This window comes from Amphiura filiformis, chromosome 15 (assembly GCF_039555335.1).
Source record: "Amphiura filiformis chromosome 15, Afil_fr2py, whole genome shotgun sequence".
NCBI classification, from domain to species: Eukaryota; Metazoa; Echinodermata; class Ophiuroidea; order Amphilepidida; family Amphiuridae; genus Amphiura; species Amphiura filiformis.
In genome coordinates, this window is record NC_092642.1 from 48,774,853 (window position 1) to 48,793,643 (window position 18,791).

An 18,791-nucleotide genomic window follows, 5' to 3' on the forward strand; every position below is an offset into this window, starting at 1 on the left:
GTGTCTGTGAACTCTGTCATACAGACTGTGCAACCTGTTAGGGACCTGGTAATAATGAGTGCCTTAGTTGCCCATCTCAGCATAAGTTGAGTCATGGCACTTGTGTGTCCGACTGCCCAGAAGGCATGTATCACTATATTGATACTGACAAGTGCTTAGGTAAGTAATATAGAGAGTATGTGTGGGGCGTATTTAAGTCAGGGAAGGGTGTATTTAAGTCGGGGGGAAAGGGTATGTGTTATCAATAGCCCTAATCAAGTACATAATAAAAACTTTGCTATCCATTTGTGAACCGCTTTTGCTTCTAATAGGAACATCATCATGAAATCCCCCTCTTCGACATGTGGACTTGATCCAATACCGACTTGGCTCCTTAAAAAATGTCTCGATGAAATTGCTCCAATCATCACCAAAATTGTGAATTTATCACTCAACAATGGAAAATTTCCAGACGATTTAAAACATGCTCAAATTGTTCCTCTGATCAAGAAACCTGGTTTAGATCCGGAGACACTAAAAACTACCGCCTGTTGCAAATTTAAAGTTTCTTTCAAAGACAATCGAACGTGCATGTACTTCACAGATACAAAGTTACCTTCTTGAGAACAATTTAAATGGCAAAATGCAAAGTGCTTATAGATCTAATCACAGCACAGAGACTGCATTGTTACGTGTCTTCAATGACTTGTTACTTGCTGCAGATAAGGGCCAGGAGGCCGTTCTGATTCTTTTGGATTATTCAGCAGCATTTGACACTATTAATCACGACATTTTATTCCAACGCTCTCTGATAAGTGCGGCATAACTGGATCTGCTCTAAATTGGTTCCAGTCATATTTTACAAATCGTTCTCAGTCGATAGTTATTGATGGCAAGGAATCTTCTGTTCATGTTCTTGATGAGGGTGTACCCCAAGGTTCTGTTATTGGTCCTTTAGGTTTCACAATGTACTCATCCCCTTTGGAAAGCATAATTGATGCTCACGGAATTAGTAGAATGATCTATGCAGATGACACACAGGTTTATGTTATTTTGAAAGATGATAAATCATCAGCTACAATTTCAGGATTGGAACTATGTGTTAGGGATATTAAAACTGGTCTACTGCTAATCATCTAAAGTTAAATCAAGACAAAACTGAAGTTCTTCATATTACATCACGCTTCAGATCCAGTGATAGTATTCCAACTGTGTGTATCGGCGATGCTCCGATTGAACCATCTTTAAATGCACGCAATCTTGGTGTTCTGTTTGAAAATGATCTAAACATGGCATCTCATATAAATAATATTTGTCGATCTGCCTCTCATGCTCTTTACAAAATTAGCAGAATTCATCAATATCTTGATCAACATACTACAGAAAAACTTGTTCATGCCTTCGTAACGTGTCGTTTGGATAATAACAACGGTTTACTTTATGGTCTTCCTGATTCACAAATATCTAAGCTTCAACGCATTCAGAACTCAGCCGCCAGACTTGTAACACTTACAAAATCTCGTGATCATATATCTCCAATCCACCGCGAACTACACTGGCTACCTATCAAATCCCGCATAACGATAAGATTCTTCTTCTTACCTACAAATCTCTTCATGGACTTGCACCTCTTTATTTACAAGAACTTCTTCATGAATATAAGCCTACACGCAATCTTCGCTCTACTTCTCAATTTCTTCTTGTAACTCCTCCAGTGTCAACTCAATCTTATGGTCAACGTCATTTTCTTCTGCTGCAGCTGAGCTCTGGAACAATCTTCCTTACAATATTAAAATATCTAAGACTGTTGATCAATTCAAATGCTCTGTGAAAACATACTTGTTTAATGTTAAAAATGTTTAATGCTTCATTTCTATATCATGCCTGTAACCATGGTTACATTTTAAACTTGTTGTTCTGTTGTTATTTGTATACAGTGTTTTTTATGTAGCGCTTTGAGACTTAATTGTGTATTGCGCTTTATAAGCATGGTTTTATTATTATTATTATTATTAATATCAAAACTGGTAGTGCAATTTAAGGTAGCTGTGTACTCTCAGACATGCATGTAGTAAAAGTGCAATAACTTTGTAATTATTCAAGCAAGACATATAAAAGTATACATTTTATGAAGGCAAGACATCAATAAATCTTAATATAAATACAGATTTGGGGTAAAAACAACAATTATGAAGAAAATCACAAAAAAGTGAATTTTTGGCAATATTTGTTAGGTACATCAATACAAAAAAACACTCTATCCAACATATCAATTTTTAGGCTCCATTCCAAAAACTGTTTTTTTATTTTTTTGATATTGGCCTTATTTTTGAAATATTGACCATATAAGGCATCAAATTGACCTTTTTAAAATTCACAAACGCCTATTTGCACAAAATGATGCCTAAAATCAGAAATAGACCAAAATATAAAAAAATGAGAAAACCGTTTCTTGAGTTGATCATGCTTTTTACGATGATCATATTTGCTTACCTATAGATGCTGTATGTATTGAGTTATCGTGTACCTAAATCGTCATTTTACAGAGAAAATGAACATTGAAATTTTGAAAATTTAAAATTGGCTGTTGAAGTTTAAAGTGGTCACATTTTGCACTTTCATCGAATCTCGCAGGAGAATGCGGCAGTTTTTATTTTTCTACCTTACATTACATAAACATCGGGTAAATCCACGGCCCTTGAGAAGTTTGAGCGAAATCCATTCATAACTTGATATTTAAATCGGGGAAAGAACTTGAAAAACCCACATGTTATCAGCTAAACGGAGCCATTTGACCACTAGGTTTTTGTGCTTCCGTGGTGTTTCCATAAGATGCGCCGTGCATGCAGATTAGCGTCGCGTATGCGTAGCGTATTTGTGCGTTAACAAATTGCGCGATACGCAACGCGATGCGTTGTTGCGCGCATAGACATACCACCTAGACCTATTACTGCCCATCCTTTACCACAGCGGGAGGTGAAGCCACGTATCCAAGGTGATATTGACGGGGTTACTAGGTGCGGAGAAATATCGCATACATGTTTGACATGCTCGTTTGCGTGATTACTGCGCTGTTATCGCCGCGTCAAATGCAACATGTTCCATAGACGCCAACATGTCTGCTTGTTTGCGTCCGGTATACGTCCTTGTCAAATTCGTTGCTAAGCAGTGTCGGCTTCACTACGCGAGTAAAAGTCATTGGTCTAGGTTCTCGTTTGTCTGGGGTTGCGCGCGTGTAGCCTGCTGGTACAACAAAGATTTTCTTTCCTTTTCAATTTCAAACACGAGTGGAATAGTGAAATAAAATCCTTAAAATATTGCAGTTGGAGTTTACAAATCTGGATTTTCATTCCTTGTATTTATAAAAAACATAACAAAGTACAAACATATCAAAAAAACTCAATTTTGCGAAAGAAATAATGTCTAGAGTACACAGCTGCCTTAAGGGATCTGGAATGAGCGTTTGACAGTATTTTTTGTGGGACATGAGAGCACATCAGACATATCGAATTGCATTCTGAATACGAAGAATGTCTTTCTGATATCAAATAATTTTCATTTTTGAAATTCACGATATAATACAAATTTTATGACAAATTATTAAAATTGGATATTTTTCACATTTTTGATATATAACAGTCCTCGAAGTAAATTTTATAAATCTAATGATATATTCTTAAAGTGTATGTTAGAGTCCGAAGTTTACCGTTTTCTAAAATCCATTTTTCGTGTTGTAATCCATGTTGTAAAATTTGTAAATCCATGTTTTATGAATAAAGCTTAAAACAATGATTATGAATGATATTAATGTCATAATAAAGTGTTCAATATCGCGATCATTTTGCTCTGATTGGAATATTCTCACGATACTAGGCCGACTGTTACGATGTTTGTAGGGGTATAGGGGGTTCATGCCTTAGTAATATACCTTTATTTCGGTATTATTGAACAGTATTATCATAAAAATTGACACACACAACTCATGATTGTTTTTAACATTAATTTCTCTTATCTTTTAACAATTTTGTCACATCATACAAAACGTCATTTTCCGTGTTGTACCTCCGATTCCGTGATTTTTCCCGTTTTCCGTAAAACTGGAAAGGTGTATTTAAGTCAGGGTAGGGTGTATTTAAGTCAGGGGAAAGCCTGCTATTGCTTCTATATCAAAACTGGTAGTGCAATTTAACTCAAAACTTGGGAATCAAATTAATTTTACAGCCCTCAATGTGAGGTACAAATCTGACAACCCACCTTTAACCATTGATGTTTAGGACTTATTCTTTGAGGATGAGCACTGTATAGGGAACCATATGATTGAATACACTCTACCAACATGCTGTGCAAAAATTGGAAAAATAAAAAAAACATACATATATTAGGTAGAAGCCTAACCTAAAAACTGAGGTTAAAGTGTCTGCAATATGGCCTGTATTACCTTAGAGTTGCAAAAAGATCGCAGATAAAAACAGTTTTTAGAAAATGCACCTAAATAATTTGAATGTGCATATGATATTTTTCAAACACACATCTCATTCAGTAGTTCACTGATCATCAGTACCCATTCTTTGAATTACAAAATGTCAGCTCCGTAACAATGGTGTGTGTCCCTTGATGTGTTGGTCACAGACTACTACAGACCATGTATCAACAGTCAAAGTGCCAGTGCTTTGTATGTTGTGAATTCTCACATATTCATGGGGGCCGATTGTTCGATCATGCCGTGTTTAACAATCTCGCCAGCGTTGTGTGCCTGCGCGTATACGCGATAGAGCGTTGTGTGCCTTCGCGATAACGCGATAGACCGTATAAATACACAGTAAGTGCGTTGCAGTTTTGCCTGTCGCATTTCATGGAACAATCGGCCCTCATTATCGGGTGGTGCTGAGACTTTGACTGCTTGTACGTGGTCTGTTATCTTCTTCGTCCATGGTGTTGGTACTCTTTTCATGTGTTTGTTATATTTTAAAAGTAAGTTTTCTTGGAAATTCTTTTTTTTCCTCAGCATGTCACCCAAGTTGCAAAACTTGTGATGGCCCTGCACCAAGTGAGTGTCTAACTTGTGATGATGAGTTGAAGTTTGATGATGTCCACGGTAGCTGTCATGTCTCTTGCCCATCACACACATTCTTTCATGGTGGGAGTAGCGGCTGCGTGCATTGCTATGAAGAATGTGCAACTTGTGATGGACAGAGTGAAAATGATTGCCTCACATGCGAGAATGGCCTCTATTTGTATGGTAAGGACATATACTGTAGATAGGAAAGTGAGGTTGACTGTATGTGAGTGTGATGTATCCTGAGTAATATAATTGGATATTTAACTTTGTTTACATTTAAAGTGTGACTGAAGATCAACATGAGCAAGACCATAAGCATGTTCAACAGATTTGTCATCAAGAAGCAAATCTGCATTCACCAAGCAGTACTGGAAGAAGTAGAAGAATATGTGTACTTTATTGGGTCAAGTTGTCAAAATGAGCCATAATCACTTTGATGCAGTTAGTAAGAGTAGGGTGGGGTGCAGAGCACCATGCTCCTATATCTTAAAAAGAAAGTCTACAACCAGTGTGCAGGGTTTACTTTAACTCACAAATCACACATACTTAAGCGTTTACGCACTTTGCGGACTCCTTCAAATCCAAAGTCCAACGCGTACAAAATCATGAAAACTTACGCTGTCATAAAACTACCAAAGATGCCAATGATGATGCCAGTGAGACTCATGATGATGCAAAGTGTGCAAACAGGTAGGGGAAGGGGCGGGTACTTATATGTGTAGGGCTTGCACTTTCGCAAAATATAAAAAATATGGGTCATTTGGTGAGCGCACGATTTTTGGCATTCTGACCCCTGGCCATTATTGGTGAGAGCTTCGCTCGCTATGCTTCGCAAATCTTCCTCGTTTTTTTATAAAGCCCCTGTTTCAAGTCTGCAACAGGGGAGGCAGCCTTCATCACAATTTGGCAGGGACCTACAATTCTGTAATCAAGAACATTCCTAAGAAGTTTGACTCTGAATCAGCGACCTCTGGCAACACTATATCGCCACTGGTCAATGACCAATTGCCGCAAGATCAACAGACGGCTTGGATAAGGTGCAATACCATAACCTCTCAAAAAACATGCAGTTGATGTTATTCTTAACTCCATGAGAACTACCTGCCGATTGGCCAAAAAGAAGTTTTCATTATCAATTGGACCAATCAGCAACATTGTTAGACTAATTTCACCACATAAAAAATTGGGGTGAATTATTTGCAAAGCTCCATTCTGATTGGTGATTAAAGTGAAGATATCATGCAATTGACCAATCAGAGGCAATGTTAGATTGGCAGGTAGTTCTCAGCGGGTTAAACTACATTATTTCATTACTTCATTCACAGTGGATGAGACAAACAATGCACAATGCAGAACAGCCTGTCCAGATGGCAATTTTCACTATCGACCCAGCGATGACTCAACTGACAACTATGAATGCCAGCAATGCGATACCAGCTGTAAAACTTGTTTTGGTGGAAAGGATGACGAATGCACCACCTGTCAATCGGATATGTTCAAGGAAGGATTCACCTGTGTCACCAACTGTGAAGAAGGGTGGGTTTGTTTGTTTGTTTGTTTATTAAGAGCCCATTCCAGAATTATAGGTTACCTTGATTGCTTTTCAATATTCTGCTGTATGTTTAGAAAATAAAGATATTGTTTTTAGCCGCTGGAGTGCATCTACTGTCTCATATAACATGGGCGACATCATCATTTTTTTCGCTTCGTTGTTTTACGCCAAAAATGATGATGTCGCCTGTGTTATATGAGACGGTAGAAGCACGACAGCGGCTAAAAACAATACCTTTATTCTCATTCTTAAACACTACGATTCAAATAAAAATATCATAAGTATTAAAAATTTTAATCAAATTAAATCATACATTTTGCAAGGAATTATACCTAGGGCTTAAAATCGATCAGTACCATTGTTGCTATGTGCCTCAGATTGGTTCAAGTAGCGAGTACGCGTATCGCGTCTATGCACACACGTTGACCCGTTTGATACTGTGTCATATCACACAGGTAAGAACCAATAAGATTGCAGGAACATTCTCAAGTGTTTAAGAATGTTCATTCATTGTGCACATCTTTAGATTTGCGTGTCAATCTGGTTGGGGTGATCAGCTGGTTGTAGTATAGGATTGAGTCTTGAACAAGACTAAAGCTTGACCCAAAGTTAAAACATTTTGATATTTGTAATCAAGTTTGGGATGGCTTTGGCCCATTGATACAAAAGTATAAAAGGAGTTTTCTTTCTTTGTATGTCTTAAAATACATTTTCAATACATTACTACCACATTGTATGTTGATTTATTTATTTTGCTTTTTAATAATTTTAATAAATAAGGCTTTATCCTGATGACAAGAACATCTGCCAGCAATGTCATGAGAAGTGCGAGACGTGTTCTGGAGGAGGCAACAATCACTGCTTGAGCTGTAAGGGTGATTTATACTGGCAGGATGGGTACTGTGTAGACCATTGCACACAGGGCTTCTACCTGGAGGCAAATGGTCGTAGATGTGATACATGTAACCAGAGGTGTTTGGATTGTAAAGGTGAGTAATCACATGACATGACATATGACATGACATGACCGATCATGACCTGTAACCAATGCAAATGGTCGTAGATGTGATACATGTAACCAGAGGTGTTTGGATTGTAGAGGTGAGTAATCACATGGTGTTGCATGACATTATGTGACATATGCAAACAGAGCTTCTACCTGGAACCAAATGGTCGGAGATGTGATACATGTAACCAGAAGTGTTTGGATTGAACAAGTTAGTAATCACATGACATGCCATGACATGGTGTTGCATGACATGACGTGACTTGACCTGTGCACACAGGGCTTCTACCTGGAACCAAATGGTCATAGATGTGGTGCATGTAACTAGAGGGTTTGTTATTAATTCATAACCTCATTAATATACGCAGCATGTGCGATCCAATCACAGATAATAAGTTTTAAATACGCGGACGCAAATGCAGGCCATTGAAAAAGTATAATGACCGCGTCTCGTGACGTAGCTAAAAGTACGCTCTACAATGACCGAACAATTTACGCGGACGCTAACCGCCATATTTGGACATTGCGTGCTAGTGTGATTGGTTGCTAGCAGTATTTCCTTAATGGGCTATTCGATTTTTCACAGGAAAACGACAGATAAAGTTAAAATTGTGAAAAGTGAGCGGTTATGAATGAGGTTAATGACTTTGCATCAGTTATTTTTCGGGTATTGTGACATATCTAAACATTGGGCTTTGGACCTCAGAATATCTCGGTTCCAAAGCACAATATTTAGATATTTCACAATAGCCTCAAAAGAACTGATGCGCAGTCATTAACCTCTAAACAAATGAGGCAGAGTCAGTTGCAGCCTGCTCTACTCTCCACATGCTGTCTGACCCAAAGACAGATTAAACCAGTCGGACCCTATCCCTTCAATACCAAAGTGTCCTGTACCAGAGATCAACTGAGCCAAAGTGTCAGATAGAGAAGTGTTAATTATATTAAATCTTGGGATAGGCTTTTATCAATCGGTCCGCGAGCGACCAACCCGTTCCTGGTAAGCCTTATACTTCTATTACAGTATATGCAGTCTACATGTTCTCTGTTGGCAAGGGGCAGTCTTCAGTGAACAGCTCTTTTTCAGAGCCAACGAACCTTTAAATTTAGCAGATAGACGAGGTCTGCTTGTTTTCTGTTGACAAGGGGCAGTCTTCAGTGATTGGCTCTTTTCAGAGCCACCAAACCTTTCAATTTAAAAGGCGAAGTCTGCTTGTTTTCTGTTGACAAGGGGCAGTCTTCAGTAAACGGCTCTTTTTAGGGCCACCAAACCTTTAAATTTAGCAGATAGGAGAGGTCTGCTTGTTTCTGTAGACAAGGGGCAGTCTTCAGTGAATGGCTCTTTTTAGAGCCACCAAAATCTTTAAAATTAGCAGATAGGCGAGATCTGCTTGTTCTCTGTTGAATAGTAGGCAAGGGGCTACATGTCTCATTCTTAGGTACTTTGTCCTGAAGAAGTCAGAGCTACTCCTGAAGAAAACTTGTCCAATGGTGAACCCGCTAAAAACCCACTAATTATATTAAATCTGTTACTGGTAGACATTTTTTCCACTTCATTTTATTTGTGACCTGTTCCCACAAAATGAGCGTCAAGTCGGAAGTACATCTTGTACAGGTGTGCGTCGAATAAAGAACATCAACTCAGCAACAGGGGTCTCAAACTACCAACTTGCGACTTAACACTCATTTTGAGGAAGCATGCCACACTCATGTTTCGTATGATATTTGTATGATGTATTGCTAAGTCAGTTTGTGTGTCTGCTCTCATTTACAGATTCTGGTGTATTTGACTGTACAAACTGCCGGGACAGTTATTTGCTTGCTAATGGTACATGCTATAACAGATGTGAAATGGGAAAATACTGGAAGAATGGGGTAAGTGGTCATTTTTATATCTGATGCACATTTTCAGAACAAACTGGATGCCTCGTGTCAAGAGACAAAATTAGGCACTTCCCAGAAACCATTATGGCAGGTAACCTCACCTTATACATAAATGAACCATGGGGAGATAGGAAGTCTGAATTGAATCTGCAGATGTTGCCAATTTATTTCAAGCCAATACCCCCCCCCCCCCAACAAGTTGACACTGCTGAGAATTGGATCTAGGATGTAAGAGAATACCAAACAAATCCCAACTCTAATCCTACCCTAACCCTAAATCCAACCCTAACTCTAATCCTATTAGTATTTCATGCTCTCTTACACTAAGGATAAACCCATCAAATAAGCTAATCATAATTTATACATGTATTTGATTACAGACCTGCATAACATGTGATTCAACTTGCAAGGAGTGTTTTGGACCTAAAGAAGACCACTGTATAACTTGCCCAGATCACCTTAATCTCTACCGTCTGGATGTTAACCATTCAAGCTGTGTGCGGTGCTGTCAAGATGGAGAGGAGGCTAGTGATATGTGCTGTACTTGTAATGATGATAAAGGTAAGATTCACTCTCATCGTTTAGCACCTTAATCTCTACCGTCTGGATGTTAATCATTCAAGCTGTGTGCGGTGCTGTCAAGATGGAGAGGAGGCTAGTGATATGTGCTGTACTTGTAATGATGATAAAGGTAAGATTCACTCTCATCGTTTAGCACCTTGATCTCTATCGTCTGGATGTCAATCACTCAAGCTGTGTGCGGTGCTGTCAAGATGGAGAGGAGGCTAGTGATATGTGCTGTACTTGTAATGATGATAAAGGTAAGATTCACTCTCATCGTTTAGCACCTTAATCTCTACCGTCTGGATGTTAATCATTCAAGCTGTGTAAGGTGCTGTGAAGATGGAGAGGAGGCTAGTGATATATGCTGTACTTGTAATGATGATAAAGGTAAGATTCACTCCGCATTCATCATTTGGAATCATGCTTTATGTTCAGGGGGTACATTTCACTAAACTTATAACGCTTCGTAACTCAAGTAACCATACGTTAAGTTACGAATACACAATACTAGACGTAACTTTATGAAGGGTCCCTGTAGTAAATCCCTATTACTTACGAAGGGTACCATTCGTAAGTAAGTTTAGTGAAATGGATCTTACACCTCGTCGTAAGTAACAAACGATTTCGAGACTTACGAAACTTCATAAAGTTGAGTGAAATGGACCCCAGACTCAACACATTTCCTATTGTACAGTTGTCATTGAAAAAATGGGTAATTTAATGCTTGATTTTTCATAGGCATATTCCGAACTTGCATAGTGACAAGAGATCATCCCCAAATGACCAAAATCATAGTTTATGATGAACTTAACAGTTTTTGTGTCACCTGAACGAATGTTCATGTATTTATAGTTTAAGTTTTTAAAATTTGCTCCCACTTAAGCCCCCAATCCATGCAACTTGGACACAAGTTCGATGAGTATTAGGTAAGCTATGTTTTTTTTAGGTCAAAGGTCACAGGCCAATTGTTAATATTTGAGGTCTCTTGCCATAATTGTCCTCCAAAGTGGGTCCAGCTTTCGGCTATGTTTAGACCATCATATCTTTAATATGGTATGCACTATGAACTTGCATATTTGTATTCTACACAAACAGTTAGCCCAGAATAAAAATTTTCAGGGGTGTGGGATATATACTTTTGAAATTACACCACCTTGAAAATCAAAGTAGTTCTTGCGATGCGTTCTTTTCGTGTGCCCCCCCCCCTAAATTTCAAATTGCTGTAGCGCAGAAACGAAAGGGAGTTACAACCTCAATTTTTGGGGAGAACTAGTTTGTTAAGTTTGCATGTCTGCATAGGTTCAACAGTAAAACTTGACTTAATATGGTGATGTTGAAATGGATTTATTTTTCCTCAGATAAGTGCTTAAGATCCGGTGAGGGCAAAGGCGGAAAAGGGGGCAAAGGTGGCAAGAAGAAAACCAAAAACAGCCCATCTTCAGACCATCCCCATCTGCAGACAGGTACAATAGTTCTGGGCGTCATCCTCTGTATAGCATTCTTCTGCACCGTGTTCTGTGTACTCCAAGCAAGATCCAAAAAAATCTGGTGCTTTAAAGGTTCCTACGATAAGTTGCCAGCCTATTATGACAGTAAAGGTAATCATGTGATAATGAGTAAACAATACCAACATGAGAAAATCAACATCATGAGTGATGATGAGGATTTTTATGAAGATATAGACAGCGAGCAGGAGGAAGATGACTAGCGAATCGGTGGCTTTGATCTTTCAGTAATTCTTGTAATTTATATGTGTATATGGATTTTGTTCCCTGGTTTCCTTGTATGATTTAAAAGCATGCCAGAAGTTTCATATACATTTTAAAGCTGTGAAGAAATAATCTAATTGGATTCCACATTTTTTTCAAATGGTTTGATTGTATTTTCTGTTAGTTTTCAATTGGTTCATTGAAAAGCCATGCTTTCAAAATTTGCCCAATGGCGCACATAGACTCCTTCTTGTATTTTTGCTCCTGTTGGGTATATTTCACATACAAATAGAGAACCAGAATGAAGGGCCTGTGCCCCTATTTGCTGGCAAGATTTTTACGATAGGACATTTTTAGTTTGTTCCTAAAACTCCAGTTATGTCAAGGGAGCCCATATGCACCATTGAGGTAAGGTGCACAAGACAGTAGGAGCCCCAAGTGACTGGTGAACCTGAAGTAACCATAAACCATCTCTTATATTATACTGACTGTAGTAGTGACTTTATCAAATTGTTTGCAGGGTAAAACTATTTTCACAATTGTCACTCACTACCTGTGCTCATAACTGATGAGTTATATAGGGACTGTTTATAGTAGAACCAAAAGCAGTGATTAATAGTGCGCTATGCAAAGGTATAAACCGACAAATAATTGAGTGCTATTTATTCCTTTCATTTCATGATTAAAAAAAAGTTTCCTTGCTATTTGTTACTCATTTGTCTGATTATACAAGTGTCTACCCTAGATAAAGATGCAAACGAGATTTAAGATGAATAGCGCCATCATTGTTCACTTTTAGTTAAAAATGACTATAATAGTTCTACATGTCATCAAACAACCGTGTCAGTATCATGATGATGTATTTATCCCACTATATTGCATGGGTACACAATGAAGCTAATTGTTTCAGACATCATCAGGACTGTACCTGTATACCAACCTGCATGCCTCAATTGGGTTGGAATTCTTCTTCTTCCTTATTAGTGCAGGCTTCATATGTATGAATATTATCGCACTGTGTACAGACAAGCTGTACTTATTTTTTACTCTAGAACCTAGAGTATATGAGTGTATTTTGGAAGTACAGTCAACAGTACCAGGATGATCCCCTGCTCTTTACGAATAGCCTGTGACGTTCTTTAACGTGCACACTGCATTATTGTCAGAAATACATGTACACGGGACCGACGGCTTAAAAGTGCCTTCCGAAGCACTAAGCAAGTAGAGTGAAGTGCCTTGTTTAAGGACACAAAGAGCCAGCCAAGCTCAAGTGGACCTACTCAGATTTCGAATTCCCATGTTCCAAAATAGTATAATAATTTCCAAAGAGAGATCAAATGGAACAACCAAAAAAAAGATGGATCCATGGCCAGTTATGTATTAGCTAAGTTAGCTAAATTTAAAAAGTGTTTTGTTTTGCCTTGTGTTTTTTCTACCTTGTTTGTGTACAGCCTTGTTCATAAAATTTCATTCCATTTCATTAGATTTGTTGAGGTGATTTATATTATGGAACTTCTGGCAAGCTGAAAATGTATTAAAACTTCCAATGTGTACATAAATAAATTTGACCATAGAGCATTCAGTGTAACCTGAAACATAGTCATTTGTATTCCATTATGTTTTCTACTCTAAATTCTACCTTCTTTGAATAAGCTATAGTGTGTTTACTTTGTTTACTTCATTATCACTATAGCAATGATCATGCTCTCCTATTCCGTTCTGTTGATTTGATTTGATACCCATTTTATAAGGTCATGTTTCATGTTACAGTGAACATCCATGAGTAGAATATGCTTCGTAATCATATTGTAGTGCATTACTATTTATATATTTTTTCACAAATTATGTATATTTTTTGCACCATGTTTATCTTAATTTTAGAATTGTAATAACAGAATTTGTAGTGTAGTAATGATTTGTTAAAGAATACACATCAATTAGCAAATGCACATTAATAGATCAATTAAGCTACAATTAAGTGCATTTAAATCCTAGTTGTAGTTTGCTTTACCGAAGGAGGCAAAAAATAAATTGTCAAGCGGTAAAATTAGTGGTTGGTACAAAGGTTTTTTTATCATATCAATAATTCAACACTTGACTATTTGTATGAATTATGAGATGTACATGATGACATGAACGAAATTTACAACAACAAAAAAACAGAAATTTTGGGCAAATTTACAACAACAAAAACAGAATTTGTAGATGCAGCAATTGTTTTGATTGATTTCCAGAACTTCAGTCGAAGACCAAATGTTTTGCATATGCAAGAAGTTTCCATACTTAACTCCATGAGAACTACCTGCCGATTGGCCAAAATGAATATTTTGTCCAATTTTTAACCAATCAAGGAGGGTATTAATAAAATCATCTGCAAAATACAAGTTTGACCATAAATAGTTTAAAGCCTAGTCATAATTGGCAATTAAAATGAGCATTTCAAGTTATCAACCAATCAGAAATGCTGTTAGATGACCAGTAGTGTCCAGGGGTTAACATCATAATACTCTTTATTGCTTTCTATTTCATGATATTGTCTTTCTTGACACCCGCCATGTATTCATAAATATTAGTTGAGATCAAAAGCACATTATCAAAAGCAGACTAACAATACAATGCAGTTTTAGAAATGACTTAAAAATAAAATATTGTTACCTCAGACAAAGGTGTTATAATGAAGTTAATCAGTGTGTAGGGGTGGGGTGCACTGGGGTGTGTGCATGGTTGTAGCTACAATGGGCTCCACTCAGTTTTGGAGCCCACCACTCAGCTGCAATTTTGGCATTGGAGCCCACCACTCAGAGTCCAAAATTGCACAATGTTGTTGAATTATAATTTGGTTCATCTCAAGTTTGGTAGTGACGTATGTGCGTATTTCCCGTGCCGCAGTATCAAATCGCACACGTAAAGTTAAACGCCCTAAGTGTGCACGCACGCGTACATGAGCGTTTTGTTAGCACGCTTCAAAGAAGCATTGACGTCACTACCAAACTTGAAGTGAACCAAAGTATAGTCAAGAGTTTGATCGATTTTGACAACAAATTGTCAAATATGCAAGATTTTCATGGGTGCAAGGGATACATTATTAATGGTGAGTAATATGTGTAGTTATAGCCTCCAAAGTGGATATGTGAAAAATTCAATTATACCTGTTTAAAGAAAAAATACCCAAATTTAAAAGTTGCACTGTTGCAGTTTACAGCAATCAATGGTTATTACACAAGCATTGGGGCATGTAAAACCCACCATCATTTTCGTGCTGCATTCAAATCAATACAAATAACTGCAATTTTTAAATTCTGGTATGTTTCTTGAAAAACACTACTGTGTAGCTAATATTGAACGACATTGGATGAATGGGGTATCAAAATGTGCGCAAATAAACCATCCATCTTTCTATGCTAAAATATTGTGAATACGAATAATAGTTTTGAAGCTATAGGCATGTTTATAATGGCTGTGTTACTTTTTGTGAAGTCTTGGTATTTGGAGGCACACACATGAATCCGTCAACTACCTGTGTAAAATGTCGTAGTTGATATTGTTTTGAAGGGCTTAATGGAGGCCAACTATCACACATTTAGTTTGCAATATTTTCTCAAGTTGTAGAACTAAACTGTCATTCAATATCATACCACGGCAGTACAAATTGTTGTACAGATAGTTATAAACCTCCATTAGGCTAAACAGAAACTAACATGTTAATAATTATGGGCCTAAATATATGAACAAAGGTTTATTCAGAAGCATAACGCAAGTCATTTTATTTGGGGCACCATTTTCAATGTTTTGAGTATGATGCTACGCCACTGTATAAGTTATCATTGCATGGAGATGGTTTTGTTTTCTTGAATGGATGTTATTTAACATATCCATCCAATTTTATTTTGATACATAAGAGCATTTGTACATTTTATATTTTGTAATGTTTTTCATATTACTGCTGTGAAAAGTCACAATAATTGTTCTTTATGTCTATGAAAGTAGTGGTGGTATACAATATTAACTGTTTATGAGTGTGATAGTCGAAATATAATCACAAGCTGAAAGATGGATTGTTCCATTTCACAAACTTGAAGAGCAAGTAAACGGGTACAGTACCTCTTTCACAGAGTGATTATATTTTGACCATTACACAAATGTAAGACAACTTTTATTTGTTTTATATCACTCATACATAATTTCTATTGCTTAAAACATTATTCAAGGGAGGAATATATTTTGTCATCAACATAACACCATGTTTTGCTCTGACATACTTGACATTTTGGGATCCACCTCATAACTAAATCTGTGAGTCTAAATAGTCAGTGCATGGCCTGGTGCTTGTGCACTATGGCACAGCACTGTGATGGTAAAAACTATTACATGGAGAGGCTGATGGTAAAAAGTATGAATGGCAATGAACTGTCTAGAATTTATGTATGAGTGATATTATACTTAATGTACAGAACAAAAATTAGCAAAAGGTGCGCTACCTAACAGTTATATTTCGCCTTGTATCTTGCAACTAACTGCAGGTATGCTTTCGCTAGTTCCCTGTGACCTGGTACATTTCAGTACCCACTGATACAATATGCATGTATTTTCTAGAGAATGTTGTATATAGCATCTATAATAAATTAGGAAGTTGGAAAACTTTTTCAAGATAAAAACTCAAGGGTGATGGATGATGTTCTTGGAAATTAAATTCTGGCAGTGTTTTTTATACACCAACTGACATCACATCAATTTCAGTAATTCAAGTTCAAAAATGAGGAAAAGCATAAAATCATATATCCAGGGTCCTACAAGTAGTGTAAGCAGAGAAATATGATTACTAAGCTATCGCGTATATCTATGCATCTGTTTGCGCGCGTATTAGATGATGCATTACCTGCAACAATATAAACGCAAAAGTCTGTACAAATTGCATCGTAATAAAATGATCAATGTAGGTGTGTGTAATGTCATCATTGACAATAGTTCTTATTATTACACCTCATGAATATTCATGAGTTAATCAAGTCGGTGTATTTGTCAATAACAAATGACGCACAATATTTCCATGTTATTTTTGACAATTTTTGTACAACCTTATCCCCATAGTCAAAGTACACTCCTCAAAGTAATTAAAGGATCAAAAAATTTCATCCAGATCATCTTGACCATACTTGTACCTAATTGAAATATTTTTTATGTCATGTGGTCTTGTCCATGCTCTACTAAACACTGTAAAAAGTCTTGTCATGACTGTTTCATCTGGCACTTAAAACATCTTGAAAGATAATTTTGTTTTTGAAAAATATTGAATGAAATTTTTTGTTTGATCCTTTAATTACTTTGAGGAGTGTATGTTGTAATTAAACAAATATTGCATGGGCCTATCAGGGAAATAGGGCAATTGATATGCTTTTTGTAAGAAATAGTACAGGCTACTACTAGTTTAAATGAGTAGTATTGTGCCATATTATAATGTAGACATTTACTAACCCAAAATAAAAAATAATGTATTAATAATTATTTTCTTTAGAATTGAATACTAACTTTGAATATATATATACATTCTCCATGTCAAATATATTCACCATTATAATGTATTCATGCTAAAAGCAGGAGGTCCTATTGTTGCACATTTAACATGTTTAAAAAGAAGTAGGAAGGTTGAGATAAGCGACTCAGTGGATGCACAATGTAGATGATGTCAAAGGTATTATCCAGCTGTCATAGACTTGATGCTCACATGTACTGAATAGGGCCAGGCATTCACTCACACATGGCATCCACTGCTGCCTGTGTACGTCAGGCATGAGATTGGCTTTACTTGAAAAAAGCTGAAGTAGTCAGTGCCGTCGTTAACGGGGTCTGTGTAAACCCGGGGTCCTAGGGGGCCCGTAAAAAATAAAGAAAACACAACTTAAGGGGCAAAGAAAAGAGACCTCAGGGGGGCCGTATAAAAGGGGGCCCTGGCGTTCATTTTACCCCGGGCCCGTTATGGCTCTCGGCGGCACTGGAATTAGTACAAAACAATTGAAATTTGACAAATATGACCCAAATTGAGCTGAAAATAAAAACATGGAAATTTCAGCAGTCAAAAACCTGAATTCAGCTGATCAGCTGAAAATCTCATGCTTGCTCTGTACCGAAACTGGTGTTCTTTTCAGTAACAGAGCACCCCTACCCGGGACCCCTACCCAGGACCCCTACCCATTGAAGCAGAATAGCCAACTCAAAAATGGACTTTTTCAGTAATATTAGGGGCGTTCTTTTCATTTGCGACAGTCTTGGCTTACATAAGCGCACTGTTTCAAAGATAGCTTGATTTATCTCAGCTTTATTTTGCAACTTGCCCATTTATTTGGCATAACAATGTATCTCAAGTTACATGGTGCATTTAGTATATCAGAAACAATACATAGGATAATATGGTAATATTTTTAAGGTAATCCATTATGGATATGGCAAATTCTTTAAAAATCTAAATTATTCATTTCAATATCGAGCTTCACAACTTAGTATTCATATTTATTGTAGTATGTGTAGCCATCTTAAGGAGGATTCCCTCAAATTAGAATTGTCTTCAATAATAACTACTTTGTGACTGTATTCCATTTTAGGAAGTGGAATTAAACAAATTATTCCTGTTATGATTGTGTATAAATTTATGCTTTGATGATTGTTATCCATCCAGAAATGAATAAAGTGAATGTATCATACATGAATAGTTGTTGTATTCTATGTAAATGATTTGTGTGTGTGAACTTTAGTGGTTACTGAATTTTAAGATCACACTCGCCAAGTTATAAAAAGAGAAAAGGTCAAACATCATGTTTTGGGCACTTCAGGGATCAACATCATAAAAATGCTTTTTAAAATGGTATGTCCTCTTGCTAAAAGCAATTCATAAAGAATAGTTTGCACCATTTAGGAATTTAGGATGTTTTGTTACATAGGAAACGTTGCAAAATTGTTGTGACAAACGTGGACCCGTATTTCACTCGTAAAGAGCGGCAGAGGTCACCCATGGTAGGTGTAATACCAGGTCCATGCTTTCAATAC

General features: G+C 37.0%; 1 protein-coding gene across 1 annotated transcript; it reads left to right on the plus strand.

Moving 5' to 3' along the window:
- Positions 1-7: 7 nt before the first annotated feature.
- On the plus strand, positions 8-18,454 carry LOC140170999 (uncharacterized). Its single transcript, XM_072194184.1, has 8 exons — positions 8-159; positions 4,985-5,218; positions 6,364-6,574; positions 7,371-7,579; positions 9,371-9,471; positions 9,861-10,064; positions 10,326-10,431; positions 11,403-18,454. The coding sequence occupies exons 1-8, from the start codon at positions 126-128 to the stop codon at positions 11,750-11,752; spliced, it is 1,449 nt and encodes a 482-aa protein (XP_072050285.1). The 5' UTR covers positions 8-125; the 3' UTR covers positions 11,753-18,454.
- Positions 18,455-18,791: the final 337 nt, after the last annotated feature.

Bases quoted from the DNA above. Each gene is read 5' to 3' on its own strand.
- LOC140170999 (XM_072194184.1), top strand. From the start codon at position 126: ATGTATCACTATATTGATACTGACAAGTGCTTAG. The intron at 7,580-9,370 runs GTGAGTAATCAC...TCTCATTTACAG, and splicing joins GAGGTGTTTGGATTGTAAAG to ATTCTGGTGTATTTGACTGT. The intron at 10,065-10,325 runs GCACCTTAATCT...CTCATCGTTTAG, and splicing joins AGATTCACTCTCATCGTTTA to CACCTTAATCTCTACCGTCT.